This window comes from Thermobia domestica, chromosome 7 (genome assembly GCF_964235325.1).
Source record: "Thermobia domestica chromosome 7, izTheDome1.hap1.1, whole genome shotgun sequence".
NCBI lineage: Eukaryota > Metazoa > Arthropoda > Insecta > Zygentoma > Lepismatidae > Thermobia > Thermobia domestica.
Genome location: NC_137460.1, coordinates 260,777,620 through 260,800,297, shown reverse-complemented (window position 1 = coordinate 260,800,297; position 22,678 = coordinate 260,777,620). Strand labels below are relative to the sequence as shown.

General features: G+C 36.3%; 1 protein-coding gene across 8 annotated transcripts in view; it reads left to right on the top strand.

The window, feature by feature from the left end:
* LOC145690860 (uncharacterized) overlaps positions 1-22,678 on the top strand; it is an 89,901-nt gene that overhangs the window by 5,664 nt on the left and 61,559 nt on the right. For 7 of the 8 annotated variants that reach the window (XM_081766237.1, XM_081766233.1, XM_081766230.1 and 4 more), the window contains exon 2: positions 7,402-8,070. In XM_081766237.1, coding sequence (XP_081622363.1) covers positions 7,574-8,070 — 497 coding nt within the window. In that variant the 5' untranslated portion in view covers positions 7,402-7,573. Of the gene's footprint in view, positions 1-7,401; positions 8,071-19,674; positions 20,003-22,678 lie in introns of those variants that run through there. The other variant, XM_081766236.1, reaches the window with a different exon arrangement.

Genomic DNA, 22,678 nt, shown 5'->3' with positions numbered 1-22,678 from the left:
TACATCAGACGTGAACTACAGCTCAACGTGGGACCCTAACCACATAACCTCCTGCCTAGAATCGAATCCATGTCTACCACTTCTGGCGCGGGAAGTGAAAAGAAAAGACCTGGAAACCCTGACTGGCTCATAGTATGATTTACAACTTTGGTGAAACTAAAATTACCGTGTAGCCACTTAGGCCGCGTTCGCTGTGGGGGGTAACGCTTTGTCGACTAGCCTAGTACTAAGCCTTGCTTATATTTTACGTTCTTGTGTTCATGAAAAATTTGGACTGTTTGTTTGGTTCTAAAACTTATCCTAATCTATGTTAGAGGAGAGCCTTATGTCTGTGTAGTTCATACCAAGCACTTTTCAATCATTGTTATTGGTGCGTTCATGGAATTTTCAAATAGCTAGTGCTTGCGAGCAGCAGAGTATAGATTCTGCAAAAGTAAGTTACACATAGCAGTGTGATAGTAAATGTGTTGCATAAAAGACTGTTGAGATGATTATATAGTATTATCTAGTTGGATTGTAATATAAGCAAGACTTTGAAAGGAATGTAAAAATGAAATGAAATCTTTAAGTTTAACATCCCACGTTTATGCCGGTTAGGCTAAAGGAGACGGTGATAATGAGATGAGTTAAATGGTGAAATGAGGAAACGGGAAAACCCCGAGAAAACTCACGAGCACGGTGTTTCTCCACCACAAATTCCACATGGCGCGAGCTGGAATCAAACTAGGGTCCCCAAGCACCGGAGGTGAACACTCTACCACTGAGCTACCACGCTCCACTGGAAGGAATGTAGTTCAGAATTAGGTCCCTATATGCTTTTGTTTCCTATTTGCTACCTTTCTTATCTAAGGCCTCGATTTCACACGCTGATGCCAGTTGTGTATTTGCCTTGCTATTGTAAACCATTAATAGCATTTAAAAATGCTCCTAACCTAATCATATTGCTTCTCAATGTTAGAATTAAAATCGAGCAAAATGTTTATATCTAATACACATTGATATTTTCCAATGAAAGTGAGAAATTAAAAGTAGCATTGTATCAAATCTGGAAACATTTCGAAATACACTAGTTGGGTTCATTTCTAGTTCAACGTCCCTTTCAGCATCTTGGAGGTAGAATTGATTACTAAGATACGAAGAATTATATTAATGCATCGATATAAGCACTAATGATATGATATATATATATAGATAGATAGATAGATATATGTAAGAAAAAAGTGTATTTCAAAATTTCCTCTAGAGTTTGTTATTAAAGTTGCATTTGAACACACACAATTTCAAAAATTCTCCACTATCATTTTGATAAAATATATTTAACTTTTGAATGTTTGAACAAGATTCTTGTAACAAACATATTTGTTTCCTTTACCTGATGTCGTAGTATCTCTGTAAATTTAGTAGAAACTCTTTTGTTCCGTTATTTTGGTCACATACATATTAATATGTGTTATACGTAACTTTTTGAAATGTACCAAATCAGTTTCTTCAGTTATCTTTAAATTTGGTAGCATTTCCAATCAGTAATCCTTCTTCTATTGAATTTAAATTCGTTGCACTCGCAGTAAGTTTTTCCAAGGATACGTGGACTAATCGTATTTCTTCATCTGAAATTTTCGGGTTCTAAATCTACCGTTATCACTTACATAACCTTCAAGCGATTTTCTTAAATAACACTGATGGTAAGTGAAAGTTCGTGTTTAAAGAAAAGTTTGAAACGATTTCAATTTTTTCTTAGTTTTAATATTGGCATCAATAACTAACGCACACATTCTCGGCATCTGTTGTGTTGCATGTGTTTCATTTCTAGGAAAATGTTAACCATATATTATAAAATGTTGACAACAGATGCAATTGAAGCTTTCACTTTTATAATAATGAACTGAAATCAAAGTTATGATTTGGGATTCGAGGCAATTGTCGTTTTTAAAAAGATACGTTATTTTACATAATTCTGAAAATTTCCATTTTGGGTAAAGAGTCAGTGAGAAATGAATCATGGTAATAAAATAGATAATGAAACTAGGTATTACGCACGTGCTATTTTGTTGAGTGTGTTACGATTATGCTGAGTTAGTGACTGTGAGATGGAAGATAATGGTAGAGTACAGAATGTAAATTTAATGACGAGTAAGTCCACTCACACAGTTTCTCCATCAACAAGCCAACTTGTCGCGAGTTGCAATCCAACCAACAATGTACGCACAACGTGTGAACATTCTACCACAACCATCACGACACGATCTATGCCCTGAGGGGAATTGCAGCCGCCAGAAGAAAAGTTTTATGATCACCAGCTTACTTCCTTAGATTTGCTGTTTATGCCGGTTGGCAATAACATATAGTATTACTTTATTGTATAACGTTTTTAAAATAAGCTTTTGTTAAACTAAAATAAGTTATAACCTAGTCAATTTTTGATTTGAAAATCAAGTACTGCAGACGTGTGGAAGAGCTGCGAATTAAAGCAGAAAATGAAGGCACATACGAAAGATCCTTTTAAAAAGGGGACTCAAATTTCGATGTATTTATCTTCTTCAAAACACTCGCGAAACGACGCAGTACGCCTTGTCTATCTTTTGTTAATAACTTAATAAATATTTGCGGTAGTGCAACATATAAAATATTGTTGATAAACATTTGCAGAATCTCTTCGCAAAATACGGGTAACGTTTGCAGATATCTACTTTACCACAGTATCTTTAATTTGACAAAGATACTTTTTTCCTAATCTCCCTCATCTTGCTTTTGATTCGCCAGTGTTTCCTTGTAGACTGCTTTGTGTTTAACGACGAATTCATGATAGGCCGTTCTAAATGAAGAAAGCAAGGATACTGAAATCGAAAACAGAGGTAATACTGATAGGACGGCAATAACTATACTTTTCATTTCTCACTATACCTTTTTCTATCTCCTCTTGTTTCTGGCTCATAATGAAAACATCAGGTTTCATATTCTGCTATGGTTAACTTTATTGTAGTCCTTAAGTTTATTATAAAAAATGTATCAAAGTTATAAGGTTGTCTTTATTTATTGGATGGTCATCATCACTAAGCGAATGAAACTAAAAGAAAGCTTCATTCATTTTAATCCTCTTCGTCTCCATGTTGTTTTCTTGTCCTCTCAGTTCCGAATATCACTGCCCGTTATGGAGGGTAAACAGTGGACGACTTACTATGAAGAGGTCGATGTCTCAAACATTACTTTGTGCGTCCAGTGTTTTCTTTCTTCTTATATAATATTCTTTAAAATCAAAAAGTATACAATATTTAAAAGTCCACACATTTTATTTGTTGTTTGTGTTGTCTTTGTGAGTAGTTTGCATAGATTATTCAGTTGTTTATTCCTCTTTCGTGTCGCTTTACATTTCGAGGCGATATAGGGACGAATTGGGTAGTGTCCATCTCTGATTCTCTTTAGTGATCGCTCGGTTCTAATCCTTCAATAACGCTCCCGCCAAGTGAACTTTGTGGTGGACAAACACCGTGTGCGTGGGTTTTCTCGGGATTCTCCCGTTTCCTCCCACTTTCTTCATTCCACCATTTCATTCATTTCTCATAATCACCGTCTCCTTCAGCCTAACCGGCATAATCGTGGGACGTAAAACTCAAAGATTTCATTTTTCCTTCAATGAGGTGTTCCTACGGTACTTTTCAGAGAGTGCCGTTAGTTCTCATTATGAACGACCTGGTGTTGGGTTCCAGCCACCGCACGCTGTTTTTATTTATACAGTTTAGAGTTAAGGCAGTTTTGTGTGTAAACTTGTTTCCCTTCCTATCTAGACTCGCCCTGTTTAAAAGCCCAAATCTAAAATGAACAAGACCGGGAACCAACCCAGTAGAGCAAATGATAAGTATCGACATTCCTGTAGTCCAATAACTTCCAGTTAAAGAAAATAATTTCCGAAAGTGTGAGTCTGTGTAGGATTAAAGGCTGTTCCTTTTCTTATAAACAAATTTATTGCCTATAGAGTTGAACAAGTTAAATACATACCAAAATTACGAAATTGCATTGATAGTAAAAACGCTACATGAAAAAGAACTGAGAAGCCATCGAGGAATGATTTCACGTTGGGAAAATGCAACTAAATATTCATTCATTTATTATATGGATAGTACGGAAATTTAGCAAAATTTTAACTATTAAAGTTGCCTCTGTCTCTAGTTCCGTAAAGGAAGAATTTGTTTTGTGTTGTGAACATGTACCGAACTCTTTATATTGCTGTTTTGTATTTTATTTTATTTTCATCTTTTATTTATTTATTTTTTGATATATATATTCAGCATGTTACAGATGTATTAAACTAAGAACCTTTCTTTTCGATACGAAGCGTGCATAAGGTTCAAAATATCACTTTTTGTGTGAAACATTTACGTTGGTTTTTATTGTGTTCAACAGTAACATTTTTTACATGGTTTCTACGAAACTGTGGCACATCTAACTCTGAGCAGGGTTTGTTAGAGTGATCGTTACATTTGTTCGTGCGGTGATTGTTTCCTTAGTCGCCATCTAAACAAATAAGAGTCTTTGTCAAAACAAAGACCTTCCAGTAATAAATTTTTTGTATAGCTTCTGTAAAACGAAGAAAAGAGCCAAATGAAATCAACGCAGCTTTATCAGTTTCAATATTTTTTAATCTAGCTTCGAATGCCAAACATCCCAAATTTACACTCCCTTGTGGAGTAAGTTACAAGGATACCTACCTGCATTTGGCACAGGTACGTACACTACCAGGGATGGTTTTTTTGGGGGGCAAAGTATTTTCAAAAACAATCATGAAAAGAAATACTTGATATCTCAGCATCTGATAAACTGCTAGGGATAATGATGGTGCATCTAAAATGATGCAACAGAAAAACTTGTAATTGATTTCGACAGCCATCTCTTTATCCCTTAGGCAGTCACAATGTTTTCTTAAAGTTCGCAGTTCTTTCATAGCAGCGAAAATTCCTTTCTGAAATATAGAAGACACTAAAAGATTTCCTAGAAAAGCATCTGAAAGAATTTGATCTTTACATTCTACGCTGAGGCAATGTTTGCTATGAACAGACTATGGAAAACATTCCTAATGAACTTGGTAGGGAGAGGATGTGGATTAGATTTATGAGACTATAGACGCTTCAGGGCGTTAAGATTGGAATCATGGAACCATCGTCAACCTCGGGATTTCTTGTGACATCAGAGGAGGTGGAGCAGGTTAATGGTTCATCAATACTTCTGTTGTCCAATTTGGCCAGAGAGAACGCGACACATTGATGTCCTCTTTTTCGTCATTGACTCGGCCCAATATATGAGGAAAGCTCCGACGGTGCTTTCCTCCAACAAGGTTTACCTCCATATCTAGTTCATCGGATACATCGAATTGCTGAGGACATAAGACAGTTATACCCTGAAGTAGAGAAGCTGAATTCAAATACAAGAAAAAAAAGAAACTTCTTCACTTGAGTTTTACAAAGTAGCATCTTACATTACTCTTTCCTCGCAACCGAACTCCTTCGTGGCTAAGCGGTTAGCGTACGCGCCTTTGGCGTGGGAGACCCGGATTCAATTTCCGGTGGGAGCTCATGTGGTTTGGATTCTACGTTAATCAGTAGGTCCACGTCTCATATAGCCACCCTGCCCAAAAGAGCGTTAACCTCAAATCCTTCACAACCAATTTTCACTATATGGAAGACCAGGATTTTATCTACTGTGTAGTAGACAGAGTTGAAAGAATTCTTTTCTATTATGAAATATTAATCAAATGCAGATACACTGCAAGGGAGACGACTTGGGATATCATGGGATACACAAAGCCATTGGCGCAGCAAGTGTGGGGGGGTGCGGTGGCTGTTCTTGAGCGTTCACCTCCGGTGCCTGGGGTCCCTGATTCGATCCCAGCTCGCGCCGTATGGACTTCGTGGTGGACAAACGCCGTGCTCGTCGGTTTTCTCGGGAATCTCCCACTTTCTTCATTCCACCATTCCATTCATTACTCATCATCACCGTTTCCTTTAGCCTATAGCCTAACCGGCATATCCGTAGGACGTAAAACTTTTTTTTTTTATCCAGAGCTTTGAGGTGCGGTATTTTACCTGTGCCTGATAAAAGCGAAGCAACAGAAGCTACACAAATAGCTGGAGGCTTTGGTTCTGTGTAAAGACTCTTACTTAGACGTTAAAAGGCAAAGTACTAAAGGAATTTGAGTCGCCTCATATTCAGAATATATGGAAATCACTCCGAAGTAGCATCAATTGCCTATATCTCCAGTTTAAACAAGGGATTCGAATCACATTCGAAACATTCCTTCTTGCTTTTCTCCTCACCAAGAAGTGTAGTTGAAGTTGAAGGGCTCTTCTCCAGGTTTACTTGAACTTTTCTTTAGTATCCATTAAATGCTCGCAATGCTTTTTCCCGTTGTCCTTTTCATCTTCTGTCAAAATACGAGGCACAAGACCAGCAGATGATTTCTCTCATTTTCAGATCATTAATTAAAATTAACCTACAAATTTTCTCGCTTATCTGGCAGATACTGCATTGTCACTTCTTGACGTAAAAATGCGTTCTGTGTTTGAACCACCAACTCGCGCGCGGGGTTTCTGGTTCGATCCGAGCCCAAGAAAGTTTGTGCTGGACATCGTGTCTCTGGGTTTTCTCGACATACTCTATTTTCCTTCCGTGAATTCTTCAATCTTTCACTTCCCTTAATCATTGTCTCCCTTAGCCTCAAGACAATCATGGGACGTTAAACTAAAATTTTTCATTTTTGAACCAACACCAATTTTTTCGCAACAACATTTGAAATAGTTGCACCATTGATACACAAGTGTTCTTCATAGTTGTGCGTCACTACATACTGTCCGTATGTTCTGTAACGCTTCACTAAAACATTTTTGCAGTTCGTGAGAGCTGAATCTTACAACACTGTTCCATTAAGATCTACATGTTTCATACGAACATTTCGCATGTCTTATATCTTTCTCTAGTTAGCCTAGATACTAATGCATGAAACCGATTACAGCCGGAAGCTTAGATATAGCTGTGTATAGTGTTGACATGCTAGTAACTTTGGTTAGTTATTTTTGTAAAACAACGGCTTTTTACAGGCGTCCCTTATATAATCATGTGTACTGCTTCCAGTAGATTCCTTTTCTTTTTTGTAACACACGACATTTTAAACTTTTAAAATTATATTCATTCTGCACCTTCTAATTATTTCGTTGAGTATTATTTCCTCACAGATTTAATATAAAAGTTAGGGAGAAACATTCACCTTAAATTCGAAACATAAAATTACTGTACATTATTCGCACGCTTGTGATTACAGTGGTTAAATATAAAACTCTTAATAATGATCAATTCCTTCTTTACGTTATAGAGTAAATTGGGAAAATATTTTTATCATGTTTTTTCCTTTTTCAGGTTGTTTGTGTGACGTGCATTTTTATTAAACGTACGACGGACACTGGATCATTATCAGCGTCTGATAACAAACACTATTTTTTTAAATCAAATCTGAATACCTTGCGCGCTTGTAAGGTATGTATTTTTTATTTACACAACAAATTATCGTACATAACAATTTAATATTATAATGGAAAGTGAATACGATAGAAATAATAAAACGAATTTTACTCTATCTGAAGTATTTATAAAAGTTGAAAATGACGATTGCTTCATTGACGAATCCTTGGAAGAACAGGAGTCCTTGATATCCAAAGAACTCAAAGAATCAGATTTGCAATCATGTACAACAGGAAATCCAATAGTGCGTGAAATTGTGACTTACGGCTTTCCTTCCAACTCATTATGTTTGGTAAACCCAGAATCTAAACTTCAAGACCTCCTTGATTCAACTTCTAAGTCAGCAGATATACTACAAACCGAACTTTACGTCAAAGATAATAGTTCGATTTCCGAGCCAGTAGGTTTAATAAAGTCAGAGCTAGACATAACAGATGACACACATACAACCTCTTCCTTTGCCAAAATCAAAATATATGGAAATAACATATGCCAAAATCTCTCAGAATCATCTTCTAGTAATAACGTGGAAGAAGACACAAAATTAAGAGATCATGAATGCCAAAGGTAATATTTTACTTTGTAATAGTTCATATTTGTAGATAAGAGTACATCTTTAACAGGTAAAATAAGTAACACATTTTCGTCTGTAATTTAGTTCCATCTTCCATTTTTAACAATAACAAGAAGAAATCAAAATCTGATGGAATATGACATTCAGATCGAACGCAATATTAGAAACATGCTACATAGAAGTTTGTCAATATTTTGGGGTCAATTCTCCATATTCTTTTGCTTAAATTCTCAACGTTTGAAATTTGAATTTCTGTCTCCCTCTCTTTCTAGTTTTTTTCATTATTATTATTTGTAGTGTATGTATTCGCTCCCGTTCTGTTTGTTATAATTCTACAGGTAAAACATCAAAATAGTCGGTTTCAACTACAGAAAAGAGTTTTAATTTGACAACTCATTAGTCAGAAATCACATACTCTCAGAGAATCCAATCTGAGATGACTTATTGATACCTCGAGTATTTAAGTTTTAATGTCTTCTTCGTTGGATTCGAACCCAGAATATCAGTTGCATATGATTACACAAGAAGATAGAGCTACATATTGTGTCAGTTTCCTTTATTGTATGTACTCTACGATATAGGCGTTTCCAACAAATTTGTATACATATAGCTTTATAACTTATTTTTGTCTCTTACTTGATAATCACATGTAATGCGAATAAATTTGCCAGCATTTTGTGGAAGATATTTTTGTATCTTATCGCCTGTAACAAATAGATATAAATTCTTGTATAGTGATTTCCTTCTCATGTACGTATCTGTCGTAACAAATTCCCCGACATTCCGTGCAATGTACCTTGTAGTGATTTCTCGGTAGTAGGGAAGTTTAAGTAATTAAATGATAAATTCAAGCAAATAAAAAATGACGATCCTAAAGGAAGTGACTACCACTACTGCAATAACCAAAAGAACAGCAATGAAAGCTACAGAAAGTACGGTGATTCTAGCAGTTGGCGGCTTTGCAAATAAATGATCCAACTTTTCTGGACCATAGTGTGTGGCAGATCGGTTAAAAATATTGGAGAAATTTCGGATTGTAGACGAGCGCAGTTCGTTCAGCTAACATCGGTTCAGAGAAAGCATATTATTAATATGATATATGAGACAGATCTCTGGTCTCGCAGTGAAATAGCGATTGCCTCAACAATGTTCATTGGAAAGTCATGGTTCATAGTTCAATGTCTCCAGCACAAAACAAGCTTTCCAGAGGTGCTATGTATTTAGGCCCATAACGTATTTGAACACGAAAATTGGGAGAATGTCCGGAAAATTCCCTCCCATTAAATTTGGCTCCCTCTGCAGTGGCACTCAGTAAAAGCACAAAATTCAAATGTACCTCGAAAAATACTATTGGGGATAAGAAATGAATGTACCAGTTGTTTTGGTGGGACGGAATAGGTATGAAGGTAAAGGTTGTCTACCAATACGCTCAATACATACAAAACCGAAGCTATGACCTAACCTATAAAGAGAACATAATATAAAAACTATAAACTCAGTACTATTTATTCCCATACCAAGAGTCATATCATATTCACTGTAAAATAAAGCAAGTGTTTCAATAGTTATCAAGCAAATTGTTCGCCGACATGCGGAGCGGGAAATTGGGGAAAAGTCGCAAAAATATCTTCCAAAATAGCTGTGTTATGAAGTTGTGAGTCCTACAAAGCTACAGCAGAGCCAGTAACAGCCAGTGTGCGAGCTGAAAAACATTTTAAGCGGAGATTAAGTGCACATCTGAGAAATTTAAAATAAGGAAATTCCAAACTTATGGGAGACATCCAATTCTTCAGAGGGGGATTTCCCCTCATCCTCCCTGGTAAGTCACACACTAGTAGGACAACATAATTAAAATAGACTTGAAAAATACAATGAAGTATACGTGTAAGACGTATATCCTGAAAACACGATATAGTATAACACAATAAGTACGGAATAGAGAACAAAGGAGCATGGGTGTGGGTTGGTGGATAACGTGGCTTTATCCCAATACAACTGTAGCACAGTTTCTGTTTAAAACACTTGTTTCATTCTACAGAGTACGTGGTACATTTTGTCTCATAAAGGTTTGCCGCACACATTATTGCCATTTTGAGGCAAAATTTTTCCAACTTCGGGTATCTTCGGAAAAAAGTAAACCAGGTTCGAACCTCCAACCAACCTTGGCAATCGGAAAAAATTGCAAGTGTGTTTTTTTTTTATTTTAAATATAAGAACACGTTACAAAGTATAGAAAGAAAAAAGCAATATTGATTGAAATTCTTAATGATACAATATTTCGAAACTTGTATTAATGTCAGCATATGCTTGTTTGTCATTAGCTCTCCATATGTAATGGAATATTTAGATACGTTAAGGAATCTTTCCACAAGACATAGTACATAATTCTCGCCTATATACTAAAATAAAAGTCGAATAGAACAAAAAAGCGTTTGCAGTGAATATGAATGTCATAATTATCATGAGAGCCGCTATACATCACTAGAAGCATGTTCCGAAGAGTGCTTGTGTAAGTTCAGTAGTAAACCGTTGGATTCCAATTGGTAAGGTTGTGAGTTTGATTCCCATTAGGATCAATCCTTTTTTTTATGAAATTCTGTTTTCCGCAATGCTTGAAAAATTATATAAAATAATTACATTAAAATACAACTGTTGTATATATATACATACATATATATATATAACATGTAATCATTGCAGAACATAGTAATTATTATCTTTGAAATATTAATATCTGTGATAGGTGTTCACCGTATGTCGGTATTCTATATGTGAATGTGAAACACAAATTAAGAAAATCGTTTAATAGCAATAAATAAATTATGTAGTGTATTTATTTGCAGCTATTTCTAACATAGGTGTTACTTCTCAACATTCATATTACAGCAAGTCATTTATGTTCTTGAAAACTTATCCGAAGGATAAAAAGAGGGTATAAACAGAGAATCCAAAATCGGAACGCGCGCAAAAAATTCATAAACCCTAAAGGTCACGTGAGCAGACTGGAATTGTCCTTATGAAGCATGCCATAGCAGAAAGTCTTCACATAGATTTTCAATTCAATGCTATATACATTGTTTTGCAATGTGAAAGTTGTGATGCTTTGGGTCGCTCTCTCTCTCGCTCGCTCGCTCACTCTGTATTTATATATATATATAAGTGAATGTATGTGTGTGTGTCAACATAATTATGATATGCCTAGAGAAATTTTAACATATTTCTTACAGTCTGGAAAAGAGTACTGTCGAGATATATATCAAAAATGCTAGAAAAGGATCAATATTAGTATCGAATCCATAGTTTCGTGGTCGCTTAGCTAAATAGTTCTACTTTCAATTCAAGTCCAATTAAGCTTCCATTTGGGGGTTACGTAGCGACATAAAAATATAGAAATCAACCATATTAGAGTCAAATCGTAAGTTTTCAGCGCCGCTAACAGTGCCGCGTTTCCCATTAGTCCAACTAGGCAAGTGCCTAGAGGGCAACATATTTGAAGAACGCAACGTTTAAAAATTAAATATTTTAATTTCTTTCTTATGAAAAAGTTAAGAAATCAAGAGCAAATATGCTGTTTCATGAAATATCCTCTTTTACTATTCTAATATATTTAATGATAGCATTAGAAATTAAAAATAATTCAGAATATGTTTCCCATTTGTTATTTTTTGTTATGTAGTTGTAGCTGTAGCATCTAGTGAGTGGTATTTAACTGTAATAAATTCACTAATTAAGCATATTCGAATTAAGTTTTATTTTTAAGTTAGGGATGAAGGGGCGGAGAAATATGTAATTGTTGCGGATGCCGGGAGCAAAAGTGCGTAGGAACGCCGAGCTTCTAAATACAACACTTGACGCTGAATTAATTGGTTGAAATTTTAATGTCATTTAAGAACAAATTTAGTCCTAGCGGTGGCAGTATCCCTTTGCTCTCCTAAAAGAATAAAAGGGGCTGACATCACAATTATAAAAATAGACTGACATTAGTGTCGAATCCGTAATTTTAGGGGTCGCTTAGATAAAGTGTGGCACTCTAGATGCCATGTAAGTTAAGCCCCCATTAGCATCCTGAAGGGGTGTGTGAAATTGTGACATGTAGAAGTAATTGAAAGTGACCAATGTTACTGTCGAATCCATATCTGGGGCTCAAAGTTCATTGGAAGCAGTTCTGAGGACCTTTAAGTTTAACTTTCAGTATGAGTAAGATCCCCTAGCACATCTAATAAGGAGAGGCGAAGGGAGTAACATATACAATGATTCAAAACGACCGATATTAGTGTAGAGTCCATAGTTTCGTTATCACCGAGATAAATAGTAACACTTCTGAACGAACGTGCCAGCTGGATTTTGAACTTACAGAAGCAGCATCGAAGGCATTGCTCGCACAGTTTTAAGTACTTAAATGTTTCCGTATAAATGTATATTCCATGTGTAACTCAAGAATTTCTGACGCAACCTTTACCAAACTTGAGGGACATATTACTTTCAATCTAAGAAGAAAATATTGTGGTATAATGAAGAAATGGAACTTGGGAGATGTGACATGTAAAAATAATGTAAAACGACTGATCTTAGTGTTTTATCCATAATTTTCTCGGTCGTTGAGATAGTGATTCTCCCAATGAGAGTTTACATCCAAATTTATCCTAATCTTCACAGTATGATGACCTGGTAGAGCTGAAAATAAAATCTCAAAAATTACTGAAATATTTGTCGAATTCATAGTTTTGGGGTTGAGAAAGCGCGAATAACTTTGGAAGATAGTTTGTACCCGCTTCAGCATGGGCTTTTTAATCATACCAATTTCTCACCGTGAGAAGAAATGACCATTTCAACTATTATATCAAACCAACCTTCGCAATCGAGATAAAAAGTGTGGTTGTATGCTTCGTCTTTTAAATGAAATAAGACATATCTTAAAATCAAAGATGGAGTGAATCAATCGGTCGGTTGGTAAGTGGGCGAAATGGGTCAAGATTTGTGAATGAGTCAGTGGATCGTGGGTAAAAAGGACGTGACCTAATGCGAAACCACTAATCGTGACTCACACTGATCCACCAACCCATTCTGTTCAGTGCATTGTAGACAGCATTTGAACACTGGTGAGCTTGTCTACGTTTTACTTTCAGGATCTCCATTTTTCTCCTTTTTTTATTTGTTTCTAGTGAAAAAAGTTCAGTCACTTTTGGATTTTGATATTTGCAATTGTAAGACTGGCAATAGCAATAGGACTTTGATTTTGAGATGCAGCCTGTGAGCTTTTAGAGGAGCTAACTGCTGGAAAAAATATTTTTGAATCACCTGTAATAAATGAATTATTATATAAAAAATTGAATGTAACTATGTCTGCTTGATCATCACAGTCAAATTCCAAAGTCAAATGGAATGACGTTTGATATATGAACAGGCCCCAATTCCAAGTGAGAAGTTACCATACGCGTATCACTTTCATTATAATACATATGCTTAGGGAGGAGTAGGAGTCCGAATGTTTGCGAATAATTGAGAATCTCACAAGCCGTTCAACTTAGAGAGCTGAAATTCAGTATATAACTCTTAAAAATAAATAGAACATGTCCTGGCATTTGTTTAAATTTTCTTTTATCAAAGGGGGTCTTCTATATATTGGAAATTTGTAGTGGGTTGATTTGTAAAAAATAATCGAAAATGGTTAATATTAGTTGAGAAAGAAATTGAGAAATGAAAACTACAGTTCTTCGCATTTTATAACCCCTGTTTCTGTTACAATAATTGCTGAGGATTGTGTTTAATATATGGAGCGTGAGAGCCTAAGGCAATCAAGACATACAGTTGTGAGAAAAATGGCCACAAAATTTGTATTCCAAGCTTAATTACATGGGCATTTTAAATTAGTACGGCATGCTTAATTATATTGAAAACTGGTTTGTTTTTTTACGTTGATCTAATTTATCTTGATTTGAGACTCAAATTTCACCCTATTTTCTACTGAAATATATCTGTAAGGCAACAAAGAAATAAATATATATAATGAATTTAAATTCATCTTAATTTGAAAGACGAGAAACACTTTACCATTGTATATCGTAAAGGTGAGATCCACCGGTATTGTAACAGAGCGGTGCCTGAGCGATTGATGGTAGATATTTAAACTCCGATAAGTGATAATTTCACAGTCTTGTTTTACTACAAGTGTAACCTCTTTAGTCAATGGAGAGGAGAACGTGGTTCTTGGGTCAGAGATGATGATGATGGGTTTTTGTGGGTCGGAGTTGGTCATAATGGATGAGAGTGGTTCATAGTTGATGATGGGTCAGAGTAGGTCACGATTGGTGGTAGATAAGAGTGGATCAATGCGTCATTTGGTTGGTGCATGATAGTGGGTCATGGTGGGTCGTGGATCAAATCTTCATTCACCCACACCATCTCTGGTTAAAATACTACTAAAGCAAAGTGGCACCGAAGGTGCACGTTGGTGATTATGCTCAAATTTTCCACATACATAGTACCCCACCAGAAAGCAATAAATCTGAAACGGTTCACGGTACCACCTCCTAGGACTCAAGATATAGGGGTTTGTCGATTGGCTAAATTAAGACCAATGATTTATCCTTCAGCAAGCAAGCTTTTTATGATCATTCCCGTGGGGAAGTCAGAAGGACACGTGCCTAGTAATCGTAACATTGATAGTTCGCGCCCACCCCGGGGTATTTGCTTTAGTGTTTTTTGACTCACCTAAATGTAAACAAATCACGCATATAGGTGATTTAACGTATTTTGGGGATGTAGATTTGTGGTACGTTTTCGTTCCGTCGTGTCTCTGCTGCAGGTGTTATAATTTTCTAAACGGAAGGGGAGCAATCGCAGATCGTCGTTGCGGGGCCGTCAATTTTTGACGAGAGATCGTTAGTTGCCCATCGGTGTTCCACCGATCCTTACAGCATGGTAAGTCCGTTGGCACCTCTAAAATCTGAAACGGTGAAACAAATGTCAAAACCGGAAAACACGTATTTAAAATTTTGAAAGATACCCCGTGTCGAGGTAAAAACATTTGCCCCAGGGGCTCCCGGAGGGTTCCAGAAAGGGTCCAACTGAAAATTTGAACAGTATAACTAGTATATCATTTGAAAGTATTGCTAGAAGAAAGAAGATTTTAAGATTCTCGAGTCTCTATGCTAAACTTGTGCAAAATAGCGTGTGCTCAAGACGTTAATAAATCTTTCATTGACAACTCCGTGGCAACTTCTAGAAATGTGAAATTGTGAAACCGATATCATAAGATGTAAACACTTGTCTTATCATTGCAAAGTATAATGCATTATTGTAGGGAAAAAAGTGCCCTATTGTAGTTTTATTATATAACAAATGTTAAATTCTGCGTTCCACGGTTGTGACCTTTAGGCTAAGGGACTGTGATTATGAATTATGAAATTAATGCCAAAATATAGAAATGGAAAGAATGGTGGGCAAGATGAGTTTTATTTACTAGTAGAGTTGCCAGTTCGTTATAAACTTTGACAATATCCGTTTGTTTTTGTTTGTTTTGTTTCTACCTTTTTCAAGCACTTAGCTACGTAAGCCCCTGCATTCCTTCTAATTCTGTATTCTACAATTAATTTCATAATTCACAATCACCTTCTCCTTTAGCCTAAAGACAATCGTGGAACGTAAAATTTAGTATTAGTGATATAACAAAACCACAATGGGGCACTTCATGTTTTAGCTTGGTGCATTATACTTTTGCAATGGTAAGACAAGTGTTTACCTCTCGTACTATCAGTTTCACAATTCTAAAGGTGGTCACGGAGTTTTGAATGAAGGAGTTTTATTACCATCTTGAACGCTCACTATTTTGCACAAGTTTAGTATAAAGACTCGGGACTCTTACCATCTTTTTTAATTTTAGCAGTACTTTTAAATGATATACTACTTGACTCCCCTTGTCATTTTCAAATTTCGACTTGCACCCCTTCTGACAGTGAGACCTTTCAGGAGACCTCGATACGGGGTACATTTGAAATTATAAAATACGTGTTTTCGGGTTTTGACATATGTTTTATCGTTTCAGGCTTTTAGGAGTGACAACGGGCTTCATGGATACTGTGCTTCTTTACTCTCTTACTTTTCAGATACAAGCCCCCATGCCATAAGCGTCAGTGGACCACCCATGGGCAACTAATGACCTCTCGCCAAAAGTTTGGTGATCCGCAGCTACGATCCCTGGTGGCCCCACTTCCGTTTCGAATATTATAACACCAGCGGCTGACACTCGACGAAACGCCAACAAACCACAAAATTACTCCCACAAAATATGTTAAATCGCCTATATGCCTGATTTCTTTATGTTGAGGTGAATGTAAAAAACACTAGGAAAAAACCAAGTACCCCGAGGTGGGCGCGAATCTTCAACCTTAAGTTTTACTAGTCGCGTATTCTTCTGACTTCGCAACGGAATCGATGAAGAAAATCTCGCTTGTAGGAGGATAAATTGTTGAAGTCTTAATTTACTCAATCAAACAAATCCCTCTATCTCGAGTTCTGTGAGATGATACTGTGAACCGTTTCGATATTTATTTATTTCTGGTGGGGTACTATCTATGTACAAAATTTGAAAAAATCGCCGATGCGCACCTTCGGAGCCTCTCTTCTTTAGTACAATGTTAACCAGAGATGCCGTGAGTCAATGAAATCTTGATCCGCAACACACTGACCTACCACACATCGTGACCCACGACCCACCGTGACCTATGACTCACCACCCGTGACCCATTAACCCACCATGACCCACCACCAACTATAAACAATTGAACCATTGTGACCAATTCCGACCCACTAAGATCCATCGTCATTAACTTTGATCCATGATCCACGCCATCTTCTCTACTGACTAAAGAGGTTATATTTGTAATAAACCATTTTTTTCTAGTAGTTAGCTCTAAAATAGGGATGGCCAGAGGGAGCCGGATCTCGAATATTCGGATCCTATAAGATCAGGATCCGGATTCTATAAGATCCGGATCCGGAATTTCGCATCTTGGATCCTGATCCGGAATTGCGGATCCGAAGTTTCGGATCTTGGATCCGGATATCCGGTTCCTGGATCCAGATCCAAAATTTCGAAATTCAGATTCAGACTCCTGTTTTGAATATTTTAGGTCTTGGATTCAGACCCAGACTTAAGTATCCATATGTATAAAATATATATAAAATTTACTATGTGAATTTTATCTAACTCAGTGGGAAGACAATTCAATTTAAATGACAAAAGATTACATCAAAATCTCATTTTCACATTTTTCGGGGTTACACCACTGTTGCGCACACCCCATCATTTAGTCTAGTATATCTTTAAACGCACTATAAGTATGCCACTTGCATCTCAAGTCAGTAGGTGTATAGATCTACCTTTTGTTATATATTAATCGAGTTAGGATTAAAATTCGATTGTTCGTGAGACCTATGATAATATTTTCAGATTGAGTTATAACGTTGAAAAACTGCATAGTAATGCTGCATATTGTCTTTGTCCCACATTGGAAATTAATGTAGTCTATCTTATACAGTAGGCTCTTATGATTAATGCAATGATCTGAACTCCTGCAGCATTACGCTAAAATCATGAATGTCTTTGAATTTTTATCATTTCTATTTTTTTATTAGGAGCAAAATAAATATCTAAGCAATGGATGCAATTAGCTAAGGATAGAAGTCAGTGGAGAGCTTTTGTGAACGCGGCACTGAACCTCCGGGTTCCATAGGCCATAGAGTTAGAGTTAGTTAGTTAGTTAGCAAAATAAATATCATAAGCGGTATTTTACATAATACATATAGACGCAGATCAGTCAGTTGATTGCTTAATGTCTATAGCAAAGCTATTACATCTCTAAGACACTGGCGGTCTTAGAACAAAATCCATGGCTTTCCCATAAAATCTTAAATCTCTGTATATAAAAAAGGGCAAAGTCCTGAGTGACTGAGTGACAGATCACCGTACAGGCCAAACCACTTAAGCTAGAAACTTGAAATTTGGACAGTATATAGGATCTGTGACGTAGGATACCACTAAGGAAGGACTTTGGGGAATTCGTCGAGGAAGGGGGAAATGGGGTGGAAAATATTTCAATAAAATGGCCATATCTCCGAGATTCTTGACGTTAGATACTTCAAATTTGGTATTTGGTTTTTTCATTGAAAATAATTTGACATGTGTTTCAGTGTTTTTTGATGTTTTAGTAACAAGGAAAAGAAACGAGATGGAAAGGAAAGAGGGTGAGAATTGTAATTATTATAATAACATGTCGATATCTGGGAACCTCTGAAGGTTAGGAGCATATAATTTAGTGTTTAGACTTTTCATTTGAAGTAATTAGATATGTACTTAAGCGTTGTTTGATGTATGTCTTAGAAGGGAAGAAAAGATTTTTATATCTCGGAATCCTGGAAAGTTAGAGAAATGAAATTTGTTATTTGAGGAAAAATTCGTTATGTTTGCAGGCGTATGATGTGCGAGGCCGTAGACCGATCAAATGTGTGGGGAGCCCTTACGTACTCGCACTGAAATTCGGTATATCTCGGGATGTTGCTACATAGGCCTACAACTTGATATTTGAACTGAGATTCGGTATGGTTGTGGGTTTACGAGGTGCGAGGCCGTAGGCCGATCAAATGAGATATCAGAGGGTCTGAGAGCGAATCCCCAGACATTTCTTTTTAAATTGGTCATGATTATTAGAGGCTTTTGTGGTGCGAGGCCGTAGTAACGGGGGTCTAGTGGCGAAGCCCCCAACTAGCCGCAGTCTAGTAAGTAAATAAATGTATTTGCGTAATGACTGGAAATTGAATGTATCCCTGTGGAAAAAATTGCATGAGTAGCCACGAGAAATGACAATCCTTTAAAATAAAAAAATTTAAAAAGTCAACAAAATGTACTCTTGAATGAGTTGTATATTATGTTTGCGCAGGGACGAATCCAGAACGGACTGCTGGAGGGGGCGGATGGATTCTTAGGGGGGCGGTTGGGGATGCTAGCAGTGAAAAATAACTTAGATGAAATTGCCACAAATTACTACTAAAGTACACTGTTAATGGTGCCGCTGGGTAGGGTATGCAGTTAGGGTATACAAAGTATTGTTGCTTTATATGTGAATGGGACAGTAGAAATCGTGGATCTCGTTACCGCAAAAGTGATTGGAGTACCAGAGAAACTCTTCAGCCGGGAGTGAAAAATGTGCAGCATGAACAACTGGTAGATCGTAACCGAATTTTGCTTCCCCCCCTACATATTAAATTAGGTCTTATGAAAAGTTTTGTTAAGAGCATGAACGAAGAGGATGAGGCCTATAAGTACCTAAGAGGACAATTCCCTCGATTAAGTGATGCCAAAGTTAAAGAGGGTGTTTTCATAGAGCCACAGATTAGGCAACTATTCAAAGATCACAAGTTGACGAAATTCTCCAAGGTAAGGAGAAAGCTGCGTGGGAAAGCTTGAAGAGTGTTTGTTTACAGTTCTTGGGAAGACACCGAGCAACAAATTACAAACAACTGGTAGCAAAGTTGTTATTGTGCTACGAAAATCTTGGTTGCAATATGTCTGAAACTCCACTTTCTTCATTCACATCTAGACTTCTTTCCCGAAGATTGTGGAGCAGTAAGTGACGAACATGGTGAGCGTTTCCATCGAGATGTTGCAGCCATGGAGAAGAGATATGAGGGAAAGTGGAGTTCTAACATATTGGCCGACTACTGTTGGACTATTGCAAGGGATGCTCCAGATGTAACCTACAAAAGGCAAGCCAAGCGAAGAAGCTCAAAATAAAATAAACATAATCCTGTACAAGGGATCACTTGAAACTTTTGTCTACATTGCAGTGTAGTTCTTGCACAAAAAGGTATTTGTACATATTTTTCATGTTTTGATGTTAATACTGATTTTTATTACGGAATTGTTAATGTTTAACTTGACCACGGTTACTTTATTTTCTGTATCGCTGTGAAACGTATTTGCGCAATTTTGAAAAAGGAAGTACAAAGGTATAGAAAGCTATAGGTTAGGGTACTTCTTAACTCCCCAGCTTATCACATCACAGTGAAATAGATAAAAAAAAAAGTGAAATGTACGTTTTTACAAGGATTTTGCTTAAATGTTCTATAAATATTAATACATTTGTATATATACAGCTACTGTTGTACAAGGGCGTTTTTTTTCACAACCTGAGCTAAGAAATTTTTCTATTATCATTTCCTTTCATATTATGCTTAAATGAATGTAAAAATCGCAATTTCAAAGAATTTACATACTTTCGGTCAAAATTTTTTGAACAGTGTTATCAGTTCAGGGTTCCTCCTGATCTGGAGAAATCAATTTACTGACTTCTCCCTGACCTTTGGCCGGAAATTCCCTGACTTTCATGACATGTGTAGGATGACTTTGATATATAAATAAGGAATAAATAGTGATGAATATTTATATATGAAAACATTTAATCTATAGAAACAAATAGTAATTAATAGCTCATACGTACATTCCACTTACCACCCATAAAAATCTGACCAACGTTCCATACTGTGATCATTAATGGTTGTCTAAGCTGAAATTGCTGTACAATTAATGTTAAAAAAAAATATTTTATAAAATTTCTCTGAGTTTCCCTGACTTGCATGGTTTCCTCTGAGTTTTCCTTCACTTCCTGACCAATAGAGACTCTGCGGTTAAACCGGACTTACTTAAAAAAAAATAACTTTAGGTATTAGGCTATTATACAAGAAATGGATTGTTGCTGGTGCCGATTTCTGGCATCAAGATCAAATCGAAGGCCAAATATTTAAAAACTCTCAATTTAAATTTCGAGCTTGCGATTCTACTCCCCTGCGCTCTTTATGCTTTTTTGCAAATATCGATTCCATGAGGGAGCTCTGGAGGTCAACACTTAGAATTAGGCCTACTTTACTGTTAGGTTACAAATGTGTTGATTTATTATATGCTAGGTTATTCAAATACAGTATAAACATTACATTGAAGTTTTCCAGACAACATTATTGGCGTCAACAGCAAACTATACAACGAAAAGAAAGATGGAAAAACGAAGGATCAACTTCAAAAAGCCCGCTCCAGTTGAAGTGCTTGTACAGATACGGACAATGACACGGAGAAACAGTTGTATTAGCAGATGCTCAAACAAATCTTCAATTATGCGCTTTCTCACCTTCAATAACGTGTCTGCTCACTAGGGGCGCATCCCCAGCGTGTAGTTAACATATAGCCACGAGAAAATATATCTCAGATTTTGAGTACAGTTTCAGAAGTTCATTTCCGTAAACTTAGGGTTGCCATTCGTTCCAGAAAATCTGGGACTGTCACGGAATCAAGATCTGCGTTCCGGAGTCCCGATAATATTTCTCGAGATACTTAAATGTCCCGGATTTCAGCGAAGAAGAAAGGAATGGAATATTATAGTTTGCTTTTTACACAGGATTAGTTATATAATTATTCTCTTCAATTTGTGAGTATGTCAATTCAAAAGTTGGAGAAAATGTTCAGTACATAGAGCATGGATTTAATAAATACACGATTTAACTGCTTTGGCATGAAAGAAGCATTTCTTTCATTAGGCCAGGGACAAAAGATTTTCTCCTGAATCTTATTGCTATCTTTAGTACTCTGTTTAACTCTGCATCTTGCTTCTGAAATATTTTAATCAATAATCCCAGACAGATATTTTTAGTAATTTTCAGCTGACCATTCAAGAAGAAAAAAAGAATACAATATGAACAGACAAAATGTGTGAAACGAAACTTCATACTTTGAATGAGCTAAAACAGACTCTGAAAGCCACGAAACATAACAGATCCTGAGAAATTAAAAAAAAAAAAATCTCCTTACCGGGAAGAAGCGGCAAATCATCATCTGATGTTTGCTTAACTAGGAAGAAAGTATACTAAAATGACTAACATGTGATTACGTAATACTGGAACAACTCTAACGGAAGAAAGCAAATTAGTATATAACGATTTTTTGCATTTTAAGCATTTCAAAGATTCTTGTAATTTAGTAGCACCAAGGATTTTCGTTTTTGAAATACGACAACCCTACGTAAACTATAAAAACCACTGATTACTATGCTAATTGCCACAAATTAAATGCAACTCTTTGAGTTGCATACACGCAAACTACTAGGAAATGAAGACCATGTGCTAACAAAGAATACACTGAAAACTTGAAATATAACATAAAATTAAAATAATAATCGATACAAATGTAAAGGATGAATATGACATGTCCGATCTTCCCCAAGTATGGTGGAAGAAGCTATTTGTTTCTTCTTCTTGGTCAACCGCTAAGAGCATTTATAAATCCATATGCGACTTTGTTATGCGCAATTAGTACACTCAAATTCACGAACGATGACGAACTAAAGGATACGAAGGTACGGTTGCAAGTAAAACCGTCGTCATAATAATATAGTTCAACTAAACAACGGTAAAAATAGTGGGGAAATTAGAAATGACCAAAACTGAATAGTTTACTCGCTCATTTCGAAATACAGCTAGAAGATTAAACTTACAAGAAATGACAAAAATAAATGAAATTTGGCGTTATACTAAGCGTAGTTTGGGGGGGAAGCGAGC